The sequence below is a fragment of the Scatophagus argus genome, chromosome 7 (assembly GCF_020382885.2).
Source record: "Scatophagus argus isolate fScaArg1 chromosome 7, fScaArg1.pri, whole genome shotgun sequence".
Taxonomy (NCBI): Eukaryota; Metazoa; Chordata; class Actinopteri; family Scatophagidae; genus Scatophagus; species Scatophagus argus.
This window is the reverse complement of record NC_058499.1, coordinates 25,986,701-26,004,863: the sequence shown is the minus strand read 5'-3', so window position 1 is coordinate 26,004,863 and position 18,163 is coordinate 25,986,701. Positions and strand designations below refer to the sequence as shown.

Sequence of the window (18,163 nt, the reverse complement as noted above, 5' to 3'; positions counted from 1 at the left end):
GAAAGAAGCCTGGTATAATATACCAGAAAATTAGCTTGGAAAACTTTACGATGGTGTACGCGAAAGAGTTCATAATATGCTAAATGGAGGGAGGTTACTCTAAATACTGACTTTTGCCTATAGAAGCCATTTTGATCTGAAAATTGTATTTTTAAATTTTGTGTACATATTTTCTGCTTGTTTCTTAATAAAGAGACCAAAAAATAAATAAATGGTGGCCTAAGACTTGCACATCCCCCTCTGGGATGGTGTGTGTGTCTTCCTCAAGCTCAGGTCCTCTACCAGAGGCCTGGGAGTTTGAGGGTTCTGCTGTTCCTAGGACTGCTCTCCTCTGAGCAGGGACCACTGATGCTGTGCCTGGAATCTGCTGGAGCCATTGCTGTTGCTTTTATTCGCCACACCGTTTTAGCTCTTCTTTCAGTCCTTCATATTTTTCAAGCTTCTTGTGTTCCTTCTTCTTCATGTTGCTGTCACTTTGGATTCCTACATCTATCACCACTGTCTTCTCCTGTTGTTTGTTGACCACTACTACTGCTGCTTGTTTGTCAGTCAGTAAGTGAAAAGCTTGCTCTTTTGGGTTGAGATCAGGTGACTGACTTGGTCAGTGAAGAATATCGTTTCTTTGTCTTGAGAAACTCTTGGGTTGCCTTTTCAGTTTCGTTACTTGACAGAATCTGAGCAGAGAGTATAGCCCTAAACACTTCAGAATTCATCCTGCTACTTTTATCAGCAGTCAGGTCATCAATAAACACCAGTTACATGGTGCATGCCAAACATGCCCATGCCATAACACTGCCTCCGCCACGTTTGACAGATGATGTGGTATGCTTCGGATCATGAGCTGTTCCTTCCCTTCTCCATACGTTCCTCCTCCCATCATTGTGGTACAAGTTCATTTTCGTTTCATCTGTCCAGAGAATCTTCCAGAACTGGGCGGGCGATTTTAGACATTTTCTGGCACAGTCTAATCTGGCTTTTCTGTTCTTGAGCATTACCAGTGGTTTGCACCTTGCTGTGAACCTCTGTATTTTCATTCATGAAGTCATCTCTTGCCTACCTCCTTAAGCATGTTCTTGCCTTGGCAAAGGGTTTTTCCTTTCATTGCTTGATTTGTCATGGACTAATAAGGGAACAGGCCATACTGGCCATGAAACACCTTGTCAGCCATTTGTTCCATCATTTGTGAGCCACCAAAAATGGGGGTGGGTATATAGACCATTCTTAAATGGTTAATGCCACACTTTAGTTAAACCCCTTAAATTAAAGCTGAAAGTCTTCATTTCACTCACATCTTGAGTGTTTCATTTCAAATGCAGTGTGGTGGTGTACAGAGGCCAAAGGCCAAAAATCATATACTTGTTGCAATATATATGGAATTAAGTGTAGCTGCTTTTAAGGTTGCCTGTGTAGTTTGAGACCTCCAGTGGTTTTTATATGCACATCTGACACAGCACAGAAATGGTTTCTCACAATTCAAATAAATAAAATTCACATCAATAAAATATCAGTCTACCTGTTGTAACTGTATATATGGGTAACATGATGTAATTTGAAGCATTTGTGTATGTGTGTGAAAATAAGCATATAACTACAGAAACAACTCAAAGGCGTGCAGTAGGCTGTTAACTGTGTATGGAGTGGGTCATGTGTCCTGAAGTGGAAAAGAAGCTAAAACCGGACCAGTGCTTTTACTTCCCAGAGGTCTGCTTATAGCAGCTTAATATGATACAGCAGTTAAGCAATGGTCCCAAGCTAACCACCTCTCAAAAACACACACAAACACACAGTACACTAGCACAGGGACAAAAAAAGACATAGCATTTAACATTTCCACTATAACATGACTGGACATTTGTGATGTATATTTTGTTGAGCTGTGTACTTACATTATCCTAAACAGTGTTTTCAACAATCTTTAAATCCAAAGCTATTCTTGATTTTATTCAAGTTAATTTTACATTTACATTTGGTTGCCTGCGTTTAAATCTACTAATCTGCTAAACTAATTCTCTACATCATTCAGTTATGTCAGTTTTTTATGAAAAAAGTCTAATTGTAGAAATTGCATACCGAGCATTTTCAGTCTGTTTCATTGCAAGCACAAAAGCATCACTATTTTATATTTTGCAGCATTGAATATCAGTGGTGACAGTGGCAAACACAGTTGTTGGATAACAGTCTTAGGTTTCTGCTAGTGATGAACTCTGAGACTTATATTATTGGTGCTGTAGTCCATGTGCACGTACAGCAGTTATTATTTTAAGATTATTTGTTGTTTTTTGTATGGGTTGGGTTTAACATGTATGTCTAAAAAAAGTTTCCTCTAGTTACTCTGGAAGGTGCCACAGCCAGCGGCCACTGTCTAATGCCGCAAGGCAGAAGGACTCTGTGCTATAAAGGGCTGCTAAAGGTCTCAGCCACAATCCAGAATCCCTGCATCTGGTGTTTCTTCTGTCTGTCCACACGAAGCTCCCACCACATTCACATGAACCAACACAGTGCAGAGTACTGGCATGTCTGGAGAGGTGCTGGCAGCAGGGAGGTGCACAGAGGGAGTGGATTACATAAATACCTTACTTATACCTTACTAATACCTACTTATTTTGTCTGAGAAAGATAATGGTACAGCAAGGTTTGCTTGATGGACAGTGTAATAAATTAATGTGCGACTGTGGCTCAGGAGGTAGAGTGGTTTGTCTGCTTATCAGAGGGCTGGTGGTTTGATCTCTGTCTCCTCTGGTCTGCATGTCAAACTGTCCTTGAGTAAGACACTAAACTCAAAATTGCTTCCAGTGCTGCATTGTGTGTGTGAATGTGTAGATGGATATTCCCCGATGCATAGCAGCCTTTGCTATCTGTGTGTGTATAGGTGAATGTGACAATAGTGTAAAAGCGCTTTGAGTGGTCGGTACGACTAGAAAGCGCTAAATAAGTACAGTCTTAAGTACAGTGGTAAGTACATTTACCATTTATGTAGACAGGCAATTAGATCTACATTGGACTACATGCGGGCTGCAGTTCCATTTAACTTCCAATAGATGTCAGTAACACAGTAAGTGTATTGAGTTGGTCAACAATCAGCACTAGCTGCTGGCTTCTCAGACAAAGCTTGTAATTAGCATAATGCGCAAAATAGCACAGACCATTAACTAACATTAGATCCAATCCAATCCTGTGGGCATCTCAGGAGGTTTAATGAAGTTAAGCGGATGGATGCTATAAATGTATTTAATGTTTTCATCATTAAAAATGTGTAAGTTCATCTACATACCTCACTGCTGTTAAACAGAATAATAACATATATGTTCTGGCCCGTCTAACTCTTGTATATGTTCTACTTTTTTGTCAATTTACAATTATAACTGTTCAGTTTCTGCTGCATAAATAAAATAAAATGTGTACTGTAATGGATGTGATCTGTAATATATTGAGGTGCAGTACCTCTTCCTTTTTTAAAAAAAATAATAAATTAATAAATTAAAATATGTTTTATGTTATATTCTTCTTCTCAATTACTAGTGCCAGCTTATCAGCCAGATCAATAGCTGGCTTCAGCTAGGCTAGAACCTCTTCTGACTTCTCAGTAGTCATAGTTTTGTGCTTTTCCCAGTGCTATACATTTACAGTATGAGAATGTGACCCCTGGCAGATGTAGCAGAAAAGTAACTAAAGGAGCGGGATTAAAGGGAGGTAAGGAGACACTGACCAGGAGTGACTTCCCAGCAGTGTGACAGACTGACCACCACTCAGTTTAGGAGGAATGGTTATGTGCATCTATTGTCAGACTGTGTGAGCTGAAAGCAGCTTTGACAATAACATGAACTTTCTGAACTCTGATGCAGTCCAGTGGTGCTTCTACAACTGTCAAAAGCACAAGTCAAGAGTTAAAATAGTAGATGGCATGTTGAGTTTACAACCCATGAAACGTCTATTTTTATGAATTTGGTACAAAATGTCAGTGATCGGATTAACGTGTTTCATTACAGTACAGATATATTGCTGACAGCTCCAAAACACTGTATGCAGTACCTTTTCAATGAAGTCACTTTTCTTATCAAAATCAGCTATACTAAGTGGAGCCAGCTGCTATGCTTTGTCTTTTATTGTGTTCTTGCTCAACCATTAATTACTTCAGTTCAGAAAGTAGACAAACTAATCATTTTCGTACTGTGAGCAGTAAAATGAGATTTCGGACGCTTATTTTCATCATTTTGTGTCATCACAGATGGACATAGAGTCAAACAACCGCAATTTTCACATCGATAAAATGGAACACATTGCAACGTTAAAATTTTAGGCCAGGCCAGACTAAATCCTGGATCTTTAACTGCTAGGCTCCATCATGCACAACTACATTCATTCATGCATTCATGCTGAAGCAAAGGGAAGTGACAAACACATGTAGAAGCACACAGTGACTCTTGCCAGCAGAATCTGCCAGGTCAACACTCAGATCAACTCTCTCTCTCTGTCTCTTTCTCACTCACTCTCTCTCACTCTTGTGTTATAAAAATACATATGACAAACACACATATACACTCTCAGTCTGTGCCTACCATTGCTGAAAGCAGGGTAGCTGCTCTCCAGCTCTCTCAGAGTTCCATTCCAGGTAAAATGACTACGACCGTAACTAAACATTCTAACTTTTTCCACTTGTTTCTATGCAGGTATGTGTGTATCACTAGCTTATCTGTTTTGTTATCTCTTAGTCTATGTAATGCAGCTGGTTTAGCATTAAATGGATAGACAGGCCATAAAAAGAGATTCCCTTCCTGCGTCACTTGCCTTCTCCTCTTACTGGGATCCAGTATGAGGAAAGCCCAGATTAGTGTGTATGACTGAAAGGAGACCAAGTCTGAGAGCAGCGCTTTATAATCACCTGGCTAAGATGCAAAAATGCTCTTGTGCCTGCCCATTGGTTAGATGTCCAAATGTCAAAGAGCTCTGCTGTGTGTGTGTGTGTGTGTGTGTGTGTGTGTGTGTGTGTGTGTGTGTGTGTGTGGTGGAGAGGTGGAGGGAATGTACTTGTGCTGTCTTTGAAGGGAGTCCAGGAGTGTAAACTTTGCTCACTGCCCTGTGGTGCTACATAGTATAACATTCAGAATAAACATATGTTATATGTGATAAATGCACATAAGTCCCAAAGTCCCAAATATGGTGTTTTCTTTCATTTTCATTATCATCATTATTTCATGGCATTATCATTATTATATCATGCTAAATAACATAATGACCCAAAGGTGCTTTTATCACATCATGCCAGTGCAAAAGGCTAGATCAAATTGCCTCCAGCAGCATGGCAATACTGCTGACAGTCATTTAGTAGTGAGCACAAATTACAGCTGAGGCTGAATGACATGTGTTCTGCAGGTATCTGGTCGTAAACCAAAGTAGTGAATACATCAAAAGTTTGACCTGATGATGGCCCTGGATGAATAGTCAAAAGATCACCAAAGTTATAACAATGAACCAAATTTAATGTAAATCGATTCAGTATTTAAGTTTGGATCAAAATGAATATAAAACATGTGCTTATACCTGCCTATCAGGCAGTGAGAACTATCCAATATAGTAAGTCTCCTGCCCTTACGTAGGTATACACCATATAGCTACTGTACTAGCTACTCCATAAATAGATTTGTCTCTGCTAGCACTGCTGGAATATTCCATTGTTTTTCCCCTCCCCTCCATTCTCTCTGTGGGTGTGTGTATATGTGTGGGTGTTTTCCTAAGAGCCAATCAGGAGCTGAGCGCTGCCTTCTACCTGTTCTCCTATGATTCAGCACATCTATTCCTGATTAAGCCAATCATCTCCATCCTGCTCCCGCCTTACTTACTCACTCACTACAGCTTTGTGGTATCACATCAGGCCAAGTTCTGTTCACCTGCCTCCTCTGCCCTGTTCGGCTCTGATAAGTCATCAAGATGGCGGCACGCAGTAGTGCAGCGACTTTTCACGCTCCCTACACCTTTTTTGTAGTTTCCCTGTTCACTGTTCATGTCTTTTATTCTGATTGTTTTTATATTTATATAGTGTTGTTTTTGTATTTATAGCATTAGGTATTTTGTAGGTTATTGGGCTTATAACGGGACCAGGGAAACTAATTTCGCTCCACCTCATGTTTCTACATGAAACCTACCTGTGAAATGACAATAAAGCTCCTTGAATCCTTGAATATTCAGTCAGTTTTTTGAGAACAGCCACACCAGAATCTGCGCTTGGGGTTAAGCTTTTTGGAGACCACATGCATTCACCTGTCACCACAGCCTTCAAGAGGAATTCCTTAGTTTAGAGACTTTCTGATATTTATATATAAGACTTGGCCTGCTTTTGGGTTCCATTTCTGATCATTTTGAACAGTCTCAATATTATTTGTGTGAACAGACTAACAATCTGTGTGTAAATTTGTACTCTGTAAATATACACACAACACACTTCAAATATGCAAAAAAAAGTATTTGCAAACTCACAAAAATATTTTACACATGTAAAATGTAGGGCATTCTAGAAAATGTCTCCAAATCAGTTACAGCTTAACCCTAGAACACTAACGTCGGGTGATTTTCACCCACACAATTTTGAAGTGATCGAATTTTACAACCAAATGAAGGGATGTGTTGATACTTTCGACCAAATGTGTGCTCAGTACAGCTGTGAAAGAAAAACCAAGAGGTGGCCACTGTGTGTCCTATATGGCATGATGAACGCTGGTGTGATAAACTGTATTTTATCCGAGATATTATATCGGGTAAAATATACCCAACGTTAGTGATGGTGTTACTAATTTTAACGTTAGTGTTCTAGGGTTAAGAACAGCTGTTTGTAAATCCCAATTCTACACTTGCAGGCTTGCATTTTAGGCACACAAGAGTTTTGAGAAGAAAATGCATTTCAAATAGTATATCCATCCATCCATTTTCTATACCGCTTATCCGTCAGGGTCGCGGGGGAGCTGGAGCCTATCCCAGCTGACTACAGGCGAGAGGCGGGGTACAACCTGGACTGGTCACCAGTCAATCGCAGGGCCAACACACAAAGACAGACAACCACACACTCTCACACTCACACCTAGGGGCAATTTAGAGTAGCCGATTAACCTAATGTGCATGTTTTTGGTATTGTGGGAGGAAGCTGGAGTACCTGGAGAAAACCCACGCAGGCACAGGGAGAACATGCAAACTCCACATAGAAGGGCCCAGACCGGGATTCCAACCTGGAACCCTCTTGCTATGAGGCGACAGTGCTAACCACTGCACCACCGTGCCGCCCTTCAAATAGTATATGATTTTTTTAAAAAAAACATTTTTTAAAACAATTAGTGATAGGTAACATGCATTCATTATTTTATCATGTTGATAAGTGTGTGATATAGTATATACCTGTTTTTTTTGTTTGTTTTTTTTTATTGTTTAATATCCAGCACACACTTTCATACATATTTCTGTTTGGGTATTAAAAGAATATGGATACTTGTCTGCAATTTCCAGGTTCCATCAAGCAGGATGAAGGGTTTTATACATAGTTAATAATAATAACAATAATATAAACAGTTTAGAAAGTGCTGTACATAGTGCAAGTTACAGAAAGGAATCAAAAAAAGGTATAATATATGTGTATATAATATGCAGCAATTTCCAACAGAAAAAAAGAGAGAGAGAACATATACATACAGACAAAAGTAATTTCTATCAGTCATCGCTCATGAGGCTCTAGAATTTGTGATATTTGTATCTGCAGAGATCCCACCCCCAGCCTGTATGTCCTTATTTTTGTCTCTGAGTGTCAACCTTGGTGCAGTGGTGTGCAGCCCCCAACCAATAACAGTGCAAGATCAAGACTCCATGAAAACATAGCACCCAGGTTACAGCTGTCTTCATTTCTCCGTGGTCTCCCTCCCCTGCTCTCATGGTCTGTCATCAAGAGCAGCATGTCTGTCTATGTGAGCTGTGAGACAGACAGGAGCAGAGAGGATAAGGCCTTCGCTTTGCTGCATTCACACAAAATCCAAAAGATTGGGCAGATTTTGAGAGGGAGTTGCATCAAGCCTGGAAGTATCAAATACATGGATTTATTTTTCTGAATCTGTATGAGACAGGATGTGCCTTATTTTTGGCATTGTCGGCATTGGTTGAAATTTGTGTCATGTTTGAATTAAAGGGAATATCCTGATAAAAGGTGACTCCCTTATGGTGGTGCTGGGGGCCATGGTAATGGCATGCAGAGTTGTTATATCTATAAATCATTTGTTTCCACATTGTTTGCGGCCCAGCACAGTGACTTCACTTTTGTCTGAGTTCAGAAGCAGAAAGTTGCAGGTCATGCAGGCTTTTATGCCTTCAAGGCATGCCTGAAGTTTGGTTAGCTGATTGATGATGATTTCATTGATAAATATAATTGTGTTCCATCTGCATAACAATGAAAATTTATTGATGGTCTGTGAATAATATAATCACCAGGAAGCATATATAAAGTGAATAGTACTGCCTGAGCACAGAACCTTGTTGAACTTTGTGACTACCTTTGGTGTGTATGGAAACCCTATTACGGTTGCCAGTCTGCTGCATGCTGTCCCTGCGGTAAGTTGCATTGTAGTAAGCACTGCATAATAAAATAGTTTTGATTTTGTACAGAAAAGCATACTATTCCCATCTGGCATTTTTGGAAAGTATTTGAAAGTGCATTGCCAATCACTTTGGTGGCTATTTTATTTTATTTTATTTTATACTGAGTTGCTGTGGTTGATAAATAGAGCTCACCACATGAATGGGATTTCTTTAGCTGGAGTTTGTCTCTCAGATGGTGAAAATGCTAGAAGCTACTCACTTATTTCTTTTTGTATTCTAGTATTTTAAGCCGTGGAGCTTATTAGGACGATTTCTCTACTGTTGGATACCTGTTAATAAATGGTGAGTGGAGCCAAAAAAGAGAGGAATCTTATCTAATTTACACAACGCAAGAAAGAAAGAAAGAAAGAAAGAAAGAAGATTACACGAGTACAAGAGTACACGCCCACTACAGAAACAACATTCTAAATTTATGACAAAACATTCTTGGAGCAAATAAAGCTGGGCTACTGTTTGGAAGAAGACCTAAACAATGTTTATGGAAAAGTATTCAAGTGTGAGTACTTTACTTAGTGCATACTTCTTTAATTTGAAGAGTGATGTGCACATTTACGCACAGCACAGCAGCACAGCAGTCTAGTACATCACATGGCTAAAATTTCGATGATCTTACTTTTCCGTGTTGTTTATCCAATCAAACAACTTGAACAACAGATGAAATTAAAACAGAATTTTGCACTCAGTCACTGAAACACAATCGCGCCAGATCATCTCAAACTGAAACGTAGTTTGTGCCATTTAATTCACAAAAAATGGTGTGAAGTACATTTATGCATATCAATCCAAGTGTGTCCATATCAGACAGTTCATTGCCAGTTAAATTCATTTAAACTCATTTAATTTTACATTTTTAGTTCTGTGCCATCAACAAAAGCACTTGCTCTGCAGCAATATACTTAGGAAGTGTAAATGGGAACTTCTTTGACTATGTTTGCACTTTGAGCCATTTTTTGGGTTATTTTTCCAGAGATTTTACAAATGATATATTTTTCAGCCAGGGTATGTTCATCTGTCTCACTAGCTGCTGAAGTGTAGTTAGGACAAAGCTTTTTCGTAGGCTGTTCTTTGGGTTAAGAATAGAAAAGAATTGACCTTTATTGTCATTTAAAGCTATACACCAGACAGTGCACATTAGAATGAAATTGCACGTGTAATGTCTGTATATGAATGTATAATCATCTGTATGCAGACATGTGGTCTATGTCTGTGCAAAATTCACAATTCAATTCACAGTAAGTGTTCTCTTATCTTTTACAGACTCAATTTCCATTTTCTGGACTATATTTTTAACTTTCTTGTTTGTGCTCCTGAAAGCAATTGGTAGTTCAGCAATAGCCAACTGCTGCTACTTTACCCAGTATTGTGACTTTTTCTTTTTCCAAAGTTTTCTTGTCAAGGAACTGAGAGAAGAAAGCAAGCTGACTTGTTTTCAAAAGATAAACGTAGAATTAAGTATTAAGTATTATTATTAAGTATTATTAAGCAGTTATGTGACATCATGGTTACTCTTCTTTGTTTGCTTGCTTTCAAATCAGCGTGAATCAGTGTGAACTGGACCACAACTAAAATGCCCCCCCCCCCCCCCCCCCCCCCCTTTGGGCAATCCAAACAACTGGTATGACAACAGCACTCTGGGACCCCTGAATCACTCATTTGTGTGTGCGGGTGTGTATGAGAGAGAAAGAAAGGGGTGGCGTGCATTAGAAACACTCATTTACTAACAAGTTAATGACAAACATTTTGGTGTTAAATATATGATTTTGTTGTTTTGTGTTTTGTGGATGGGTTCCATTAACAGTTGCATCTGGCTGTAGCATTTCTGGTGCCCTCCAAAGGAGACCATGCCTTGCTCAATCTTAATGCCCAGTCAGCTGTCTGGAACCTATTATCCCTTGGGTTACACATTTGTTTTACTCCACGCTGCTGGCTGGCGAGTAGCTCTTCTGACATGTATAGCTTTCCATCAGCGCTGACTTTGTTATATGAGCTTGCACTCATATTCGCAACACTTGTCATGCCACACATGACTGAAATAGCATTTTCGAAAAGGCCTGAAACCTAAACTACTCTCCAGGCACACTGCCTGTCTCCAGTACACCCAGCAAACTACAAGCCATGGCTATCTGTTACAAGACATGAGCAGGCCGACAAGGAGGCTGCTCCTTTTTCTAAAGGGGGGCAACCCTTGATTTATTGAAGAATTATGATTTCTACAGTTGAATAATTGAGCTTATATTTGTATTTATTATATTTATTATTTATTATTCAGCTGCTGATGGAAACAACAGAATGTTTTTGTTCTTCTGCCATTTCACTTGTATGAAAGTCTGAGGAGAGGTTGAAGATAAGTTCGTTTGAATTTTTTCCCATTTATTTCCATTGTAAGAAAGTTTCAAAGAATGTTTAATATATTGAAAAGTTTTGATGAGATTTTAAATGAATCATAAATTGAATGGCAGCGAAAATGTTGAAAACAACATTTGTTCACGTACTGCAGAAATTATTTTTTAATGATTTTAATAAATTGAAAAATGCGGAAGGAGTTAGATGATAAAAATGTGGCTGAGTAAGAAAGACAAACATATAAATAGAATGATTGATATGATTTGAGAATTATTCATTTGTTTAGTCTTAATTTATTTATTTCATTTGTGTCTTTATATTTAATTAGCTCTGCTGTGTTTAATGCTTTGTTGGTATTTATTTCAGTTTTCCGTTTTGAAGAGAGAGTACGTCATTCCACAGTAGATCAGTAGAGGGCGGTAGTACACCCGAGAGTTGTTTGCCTGCCTGCCAATAAAAGCAAAAGAAGAAAAATAAGTAGGAAGCCGCTGCGTCTCGTGTTACATTTCAAATTTTGGATCAACCGGGAACGCGGCACTTTAGGAAAGCGACGGTAGTCGACTGGGAACATATCTCTGTGTAAGTTATCTTAACGAAACCGTTTATTTAAAGCACCGTTTTAAGTTTACGACTAGATGCACACGCACAACTGTTCACGAGTGGTAGTGTCTTTGTCGAAAGGCACTTCCCTGTATTGTTGATACTGTTTTTCCACCAGGGCAATGTTGAAGGGTGGTATGGGTAACGCTAGCAGCAGTATGATACAAATATGTTGTAATGATGTAATGCTATCCCAGTTATTACATGTATGCTGAATTAACAAATTAAACCTAAAAATGTACATTTTAAGCCACATTTTACTCTGTTTGTCTGGTTGGCGGTGTTGAAAGACAAAGTAAGAGGTTTTTGAATGTTTGGCATCCCTAACGGGTTTGGGTTTTTTTAAAGTCGATGTGTACATTTTATGTCGTGAAAGTTTAGTTCACAGTGGTTATTTTTTACGTTATTTTACAGACTATCGTTTGTGTTGCTTGAAATTGAAGCGTTTCATGACCGGACTCCAAATATTTATCAGTTAGCCTACCTTCATTTGGGGAATGTAATTAATTGCATGTACATTGAGTATTGTATTTTAGTGCCAATTCAAGGTATACGGGTATTTGTACTTTATACTTCTGCTCCACTGGATTTCAGAGGCACATATGTGCTTTTTATTCCTCTATTTTTGTCTGACAGTTTTGTTTCTTGTTTTGTCCACCAGAAGGCGTGTGCATTGTTGATAGGTTAATCCCAAAATGAAATATCTGCTTTATATGCTTTTAACATGATATCCTTATAGTATAGTAGACAGTATGTCACTTGTAAAGCTGATACACTGCTGTTACCTCCATTTTTTTTCCTCTTCCAAAGCAGTGGTGAAGAACACCAGGCACTAGACCCATACGGAAGCCCAGCACCACTTGTGTGATTGTTTTGACTTCACTCTTAGATTCTTTGTCCCACTCAGCTGAGATGTTTCAGGGGAAGAATGGCAGTCCTCGTGTGGACGAAGGAGAGGGAGCACACTAAGTAACGAAAGTGATACTATATACATGATACACATGCCTTTTAAGCCCAGGCTTATCAGTAAAGTGTGTCAACTACACTGACTTTAATTAGTGGGTTCAATCCGAATGAAGTGCTGGGTTTTGCACGGACTGCATCATGTCTCGTGTATGTTTATGATGTATTTTTATGTAGAAAAACAGCCTGGCAGTTTGTTAAACTGCCAGGCTACATGTCAGGCACTAAAGGGGAAAGAAAATGTTAGTTGCCCAGACACACAGAATTGGATATTTTCATATTTTTATCATTTTAGACATGTATCAAGAAAATTTGGAGGTATTGAAAAATATTGATACTTTTGATAAATTTAGTGTTAGTAAAACATGAGAGCAGAGGACATTAAAATGATGTTGGGAAATTTAGCAGTGGCACTCATACCATTGCTGAATGAAATCAGGTAAATGTTGTGGTCCTCGCATCATAAGAGTTTCCCAGGCAACAACAAGCTGCTGACTCACACCTCAGAACATCTCTGCACAGAGACCCCTATAAGTTCAAGTGATTTTCAAATGAATTGATATTTGGTATTATTTTTGGCATTTTTGGCATGTTAAGGGTTCTCTTTAGTCTGGTGGCCCACCAGACCTGGTTAATTATAGTATTAGTATTCATGACATTAAGCCTGTGAATATTCTCATTCATCCAGACTAGTCCCAGCCTAGTCAAGCGAGCATGAACTGATGAAGCCTCTTGGATGAGAGGTGAAACGTCTTCAAAGACAAATAACTAAGTCCAGTTGCGTTCGATTGAATTTCCTTGAGATATTCATGACATTTATCAGGTAACTGTTTATATGGCTAAAATCCAGTTTTGAATGTGTCCCTCTTTCAGGAAAATGAGTGAGCTAGAAGATATCAGCCAGCATATCCATGACAAGATATCATCCTTACAACTCATGCTGGATCTGTCAGCTGTAGGTAAGACGCAGCACAGGGTTTAACAGAGAATGGCCCAAGAGTGGGTTTTAATTCTCTGCCTTACTGTAAGGTGAGATTTTTTAGATTTTTTTAATGGAGAATTTTTAATTCAGTATTTGTCTGTTCATTGCTTTACTTTTTATTAGTGTTTCCTTCTGTTCTTTTTGCCCCACGCACCTGCACCTGTGGTGTGTCACTGCACACATCCTGCTTTGCCCCACTGTACCTTTCTTTATTCATCTGCCATATGTTTGATAAATTTGCCCCAAAAACATGAGTCACAGATCGGATTTCTCCCCTCTAATTCCATTTTCACAACATCAGTGAAGCACCTGCGAATGAGGCAGTGTACCACCTCACATGTGGTACTGAATGACGTGGGTACTAGAGCTGCATGCCACTCGAAAAAAAACTCATCATCATTTAAATTCATATCCAAACTTCAAATAGTTACACAAAATCATCTGTATACCCTAAAAAATTAAAGAAAAAAGGAATAAATAAATTCAGCTCCTTCACTGAATTATGGCAGAACTTTGCCTCATCAGCATGAATAAATAAAGAAGTCTGACACTGTATTTTTTTTAAATATGCAATATTATTACATAATAATAATTATTGTGTTGAATCCCCAGGTGTATGAGTCCCTCTTGCTATTAATATGGCAGGTTGTTTGTATGATTTGTATTTTTCAGTGCATTTGTTAAATAAACAAGCATTCAAATGCTCATAATCTGCTTGGGCCTAGATATTAATAATAAACATAAAAAGCAGCAAATCCCCACATTTTTGGGTTTTGTGGGATTTGCATGATTTCTTCTTCTTTCTCCCCTTGTAGAATTGCCTCAAAGTAAGATTAAGAAACTCGGACAAGAACTCTTTGCACTCGAGAGGCTTCTGGAGGAGTTTGAAAAATGTGTTGGCCAGCAGAAAGAGAAACTAAAGTGTCTGAAGGTAAACTGGAGACCTGTGATTTGTGCAGCTTCTCCGAGTGTGCAGTCAGCTGCTTTACAGTGAAATTTATCCGGTTGTGCACCAGTTACAACAAGTTTGCTTTCATTGCTGCATAAGTTAGGTACTGATCAGGATCCTGCAGAATGTAAACTGAAAAAGAAATCCTATAAAAAAAAAACACAAGGTTAAACACGTTTTATTAATTTAGAGAAAATCTTTGAAGTGAATCCTTGGTATTTGACTGCATTGTGTTTTATGTGCACTCATGCACACATTTAATAGTCATTCAAAAGGTGTATGCCCCATGTATCATGAAGAGAAAACACATACAGGCTGTGTCAGTATTTCTCTGAGCTCCTTCATTAAGTCAGGCAGTTTATATCGTTTACTCGGCAAGTGTGTCTGCATGGATTTGCACTGGCAATATACAACAGTACACTTATGTTAAATTCCAAGCTTTCCTGAACAAGGCAGGTTACATCTCAGTGTTACCCACATTGCTATTATGACAAAAAAGCAACATATTGTGAACATGTAACTAGAAGAAGTATGGATGTAAGTGAGACGTTTCGGCATGTAAAACTGACTTGTCAGAGGATGCTGTTAGTAAATGACTTGTAAACACACTTGGTGATGAAGCATGGCCATCTCTCTTTCAGGAACTCGAGGAGGTGTTCAGGAACGATTTGGAGGATGTCCGGCATTTAAAGGACAAGATACCAGCACACATGCCCAGGAAGAAAGGTTTAGCAAAGTGAGGATCCACACGAGTTATTGATTTAACGTTTCAATAACTAACTAATCCTATTAGAAATATAATAGGTGCAAAGGCTGCACTGCGGTGATTAATCATTTGAAAAGTAATAGGAAGCTTTTCGATAGTAAACATGTCAAGCATTTGATGGTTTCGGTTTTTTCTTTGTTTTAACATTATAGTAAATCAAATCTCTTGGGGGATAGAGGAGACACTGGAGGACATCAGCTCGAACTTTCATAATTTTCTGATGTTTTATATATCAAACGATTAATAGCAAAATAACTGGCAGAAAATAAGTCCATCAATATATCATATTCTGCAGACAAGAATGTATACCAAGTTTCCATTCGTTAAACACAACAACAGACGCTGCTGTGTTTCTGCAAAGTCCAGTCTTCACAAAGCAATCTCGCATTTTTTTGCTTCAAGTGTTTGAGTGTGGCAGTTCTATTGCTGTGGTAAGCCCTTGACAATTTTCAGAAGTTACACAACACAACTTAATCGCTTCTCTGTCTCAAATAGTCCCGCATTTAAAATGTGGACAAGATTTTATTGATTGATTTATTTATTTATTTTTTAGCTCACTTTCTGAAGTAATCCATGCCTTGACTGGCCACAAACATGCTTCATTGTGACACGCCGACACACATTATGCCCAAGCCCTGATCTCTAACGGAGAGCAGTTCCGAGTTGTTATTAGAATTATAATAGAAAAACAACCTTCAGCTCGGTATGATGCCTCCTGTTTCATGTTCTCTTATCTCCTATTGGAAGTGAACCTGTGATGAACCAGAGTGAAGGAGCAAGTGTTCAGTCAGCCCAACTGGAAAATGTCAAAAAGAGCACCAAGAGCCTCGTCAGAGAGATGGAGTACATCACAAAGCCAGAGTTTGAGAGCATCCCTCAGTAAGTATTCTCACTCTGTGTCCGACATGATACGTCGTTCATGATGTTTTAAGGACATACTGTAACAGTGTAGTGGCAGTTTTCTAGGGAATATGAAACGGGTATTAGCAACAGTTAAGATAGTGCTGAGTGGATTAAAAAATGATTAATAAGTGGATCAGCAAAAAAATAATTTTGTTGAGCATGTGAGAAAACTTCTCGGACAAAAAGGTCAAACATTCGTAGGACCCAGCTCCAGTGTGTCAGATTTGCTACCTCTTTCTGTTTCATATGATTGTAAACCAAATATCTTTTAGACTTTGGATTGATGGCTGGATAAAACAAGATATGCCAATTAAAAATCTTGGGCTCAGGGAAGCTGTGATGGGTTATTTTCACTTTTGTTTTTTGTCTAGACTAATCAAACCATAGGGTTAGGGATAAAAAAATATAAACAAGTCTAATTAGCACTAAAATTTAAGAGTTAGTTGACACCTTGATGTCCAATATGACCATTGGGTCAGCTCCAAGTTTTTTTCAAAATTCAAGTTGGTAGTTAAGTCATGTGTGCCATGTAGATTTTTTTTTCTATTCTGATGATTATAATCTGAATTTTACCCCACAACTCTATGTGTCACTATTCCATGTTATAGAGGAACGCTGCTGAATGTTGTGTTTCATTCAGGTACATGAAAGGACGTGTCTCATATGATCAGCTGAATTCTGCCGTGCAGTGTATTAACACAGCAGTAAATGCTAAGTACAAGATCCTCAATCAGTCAGTGAAAAGTCTCAACAGTCATGCACGGAAGCTGCACCAGCGCTTTAAGGACCAGGAGACCAAAAATACTAAAGGTACTGACAGTAAAACTTCACTTGGCAGTTGTTATTGTTTGTGACTGATGCACATCATGATTTTTTTTTTTTTTTTTATAACCTTGATTCCAAAAACATGATGATGCCCTTTAAAACTTAAAACAGAATGTGATAATGCCAGTCCTCTTTTTTTTTTTTTTTTACATATAATCAACTGAATGTTTTCATCAACTTTTCATTAAGAGTAACCATAGAGCACCTTATATTTAAAAAACAAGAAAAACAAATGCAAACTGGAGTCCTGCAGTCTGCAGCAAATATACCTTTAAAAAAATTATATACAGTAAGAACCAGCTTACTCCAACAATGAAATACCTTGTATCAAGGTGTTCCAAAAAGCATGTTTACTCTGTTGCCTGGATAATGTGGCTGAAGCGTTGAACCTTGTTAGTGACGGGGCGGCACGGTGGTGCAGTGGTTAGCACTGTCACCTCACGGCAAGAGGATTTAAGGTTCGAATCCCGGTCTGGGCTCTTCTATGTGGAGTTTGCATGTTCTCCCTGTGCCTGCGTGGGTTTTCTCCGGGTACTCCAGCTTCCTCCCACAATACCAAAAACATGCACATTAGGTTAATTGGCTACTCTACATTGCCCCTAGGTGTGAGTGTGAGAGTGTGTGGTTGTCTGTCTTTGTGTGTCAGCCCTGTGAGTGACTGGTGACCAGTCCAGAGTGTACCCCGCTCGCTGCGACCCTCTTGGAGCGCTATAGAAATGGGTTTGATGGACTGTTGGTGACATGAGTAAACACATGCTGACTCAATACGTGTTTCACTGTTGTTTTGAAATGTCTTTCAGGTCAGCATTTTGTCGTGGAGGATGACATTCGTGAATTCACTCAGATGAAGGTGGACAAGCGATTTCAGGGGATTCTGAACATGCTGAGACACTGCCAGCGCCTACGGGAGGTTCGAGGGGGGGGCCTCACCCGTTACATGTTGTTGTAAATAAACAAGATTCAATCAGATGGATTATGCTGTTATGTTATGATATTACTATTTACGATATTACCAATGCCAATGTGAATATAAGAAGGCTAGAGTCTGTCTCCAGTTCACTGCAGAGCAGAATGTGTACAGTGGCTTTGTCGGAGCTTTCTGTCTGAAAACAGCTGGCTGCTGTGACCAAAAGCAGTAGTATGAGAATAGTAAGAGTAAACCAAAGCATTAAAATTTTGGGTGTAAACTTTAAAACATGTTCGATGA

The 18,163-nt window shown here is 38.8% G+C and overlaps 1 protein-coding gene across 2 annotated transcripts; it reads left to right on the top strand.

Moving 5' to 3' along the window:
- The first annotated feature begins 11,400 nt into the window (after positions 1 to 11,400).
- Positions 11,401 to 17,929, top strand: ska1 (spindle and kinetochore associated complex subunit 1). 2 transcript variants are annotated; one of them, XM_046394480.1, is made up of 8 exons: positions 11,429 to 11,547; positions 12,382 to 12,537; positions 13,405 to 13,490; positions 14,329 to 14,444; positions 15,104 to 15,198; positions 15,976 to 16,107; positions 16,772 to 16,941; positions 17,757 to 17,929. In XM_046394480.1, exons 2-8 carry the CDS (start codon positions 12,497 to 12,499, stop codon positions 17,903 to 17,905), a joined length of 789 nt encoding a protein of 262 aa, XP_046250436.1. In that variant the 5' UTR covers positions 11,429 to 11,547; positions 12,382 to 12,496; the 3' UTR covers positions 17,906 to 17,929. The 2 variants fall into 2 exon arrangements, with proteins under 2 accessions (XP_046250437.1, XP_046250436.1); XM_046394481.1 differs by lacking the exon at positions 12,382 to 12,537 and having other exon boundaries at positions 11,401 to 11,547.
- Positions 17,930 to 18,163: the final 234 nt, after the last annotated feature.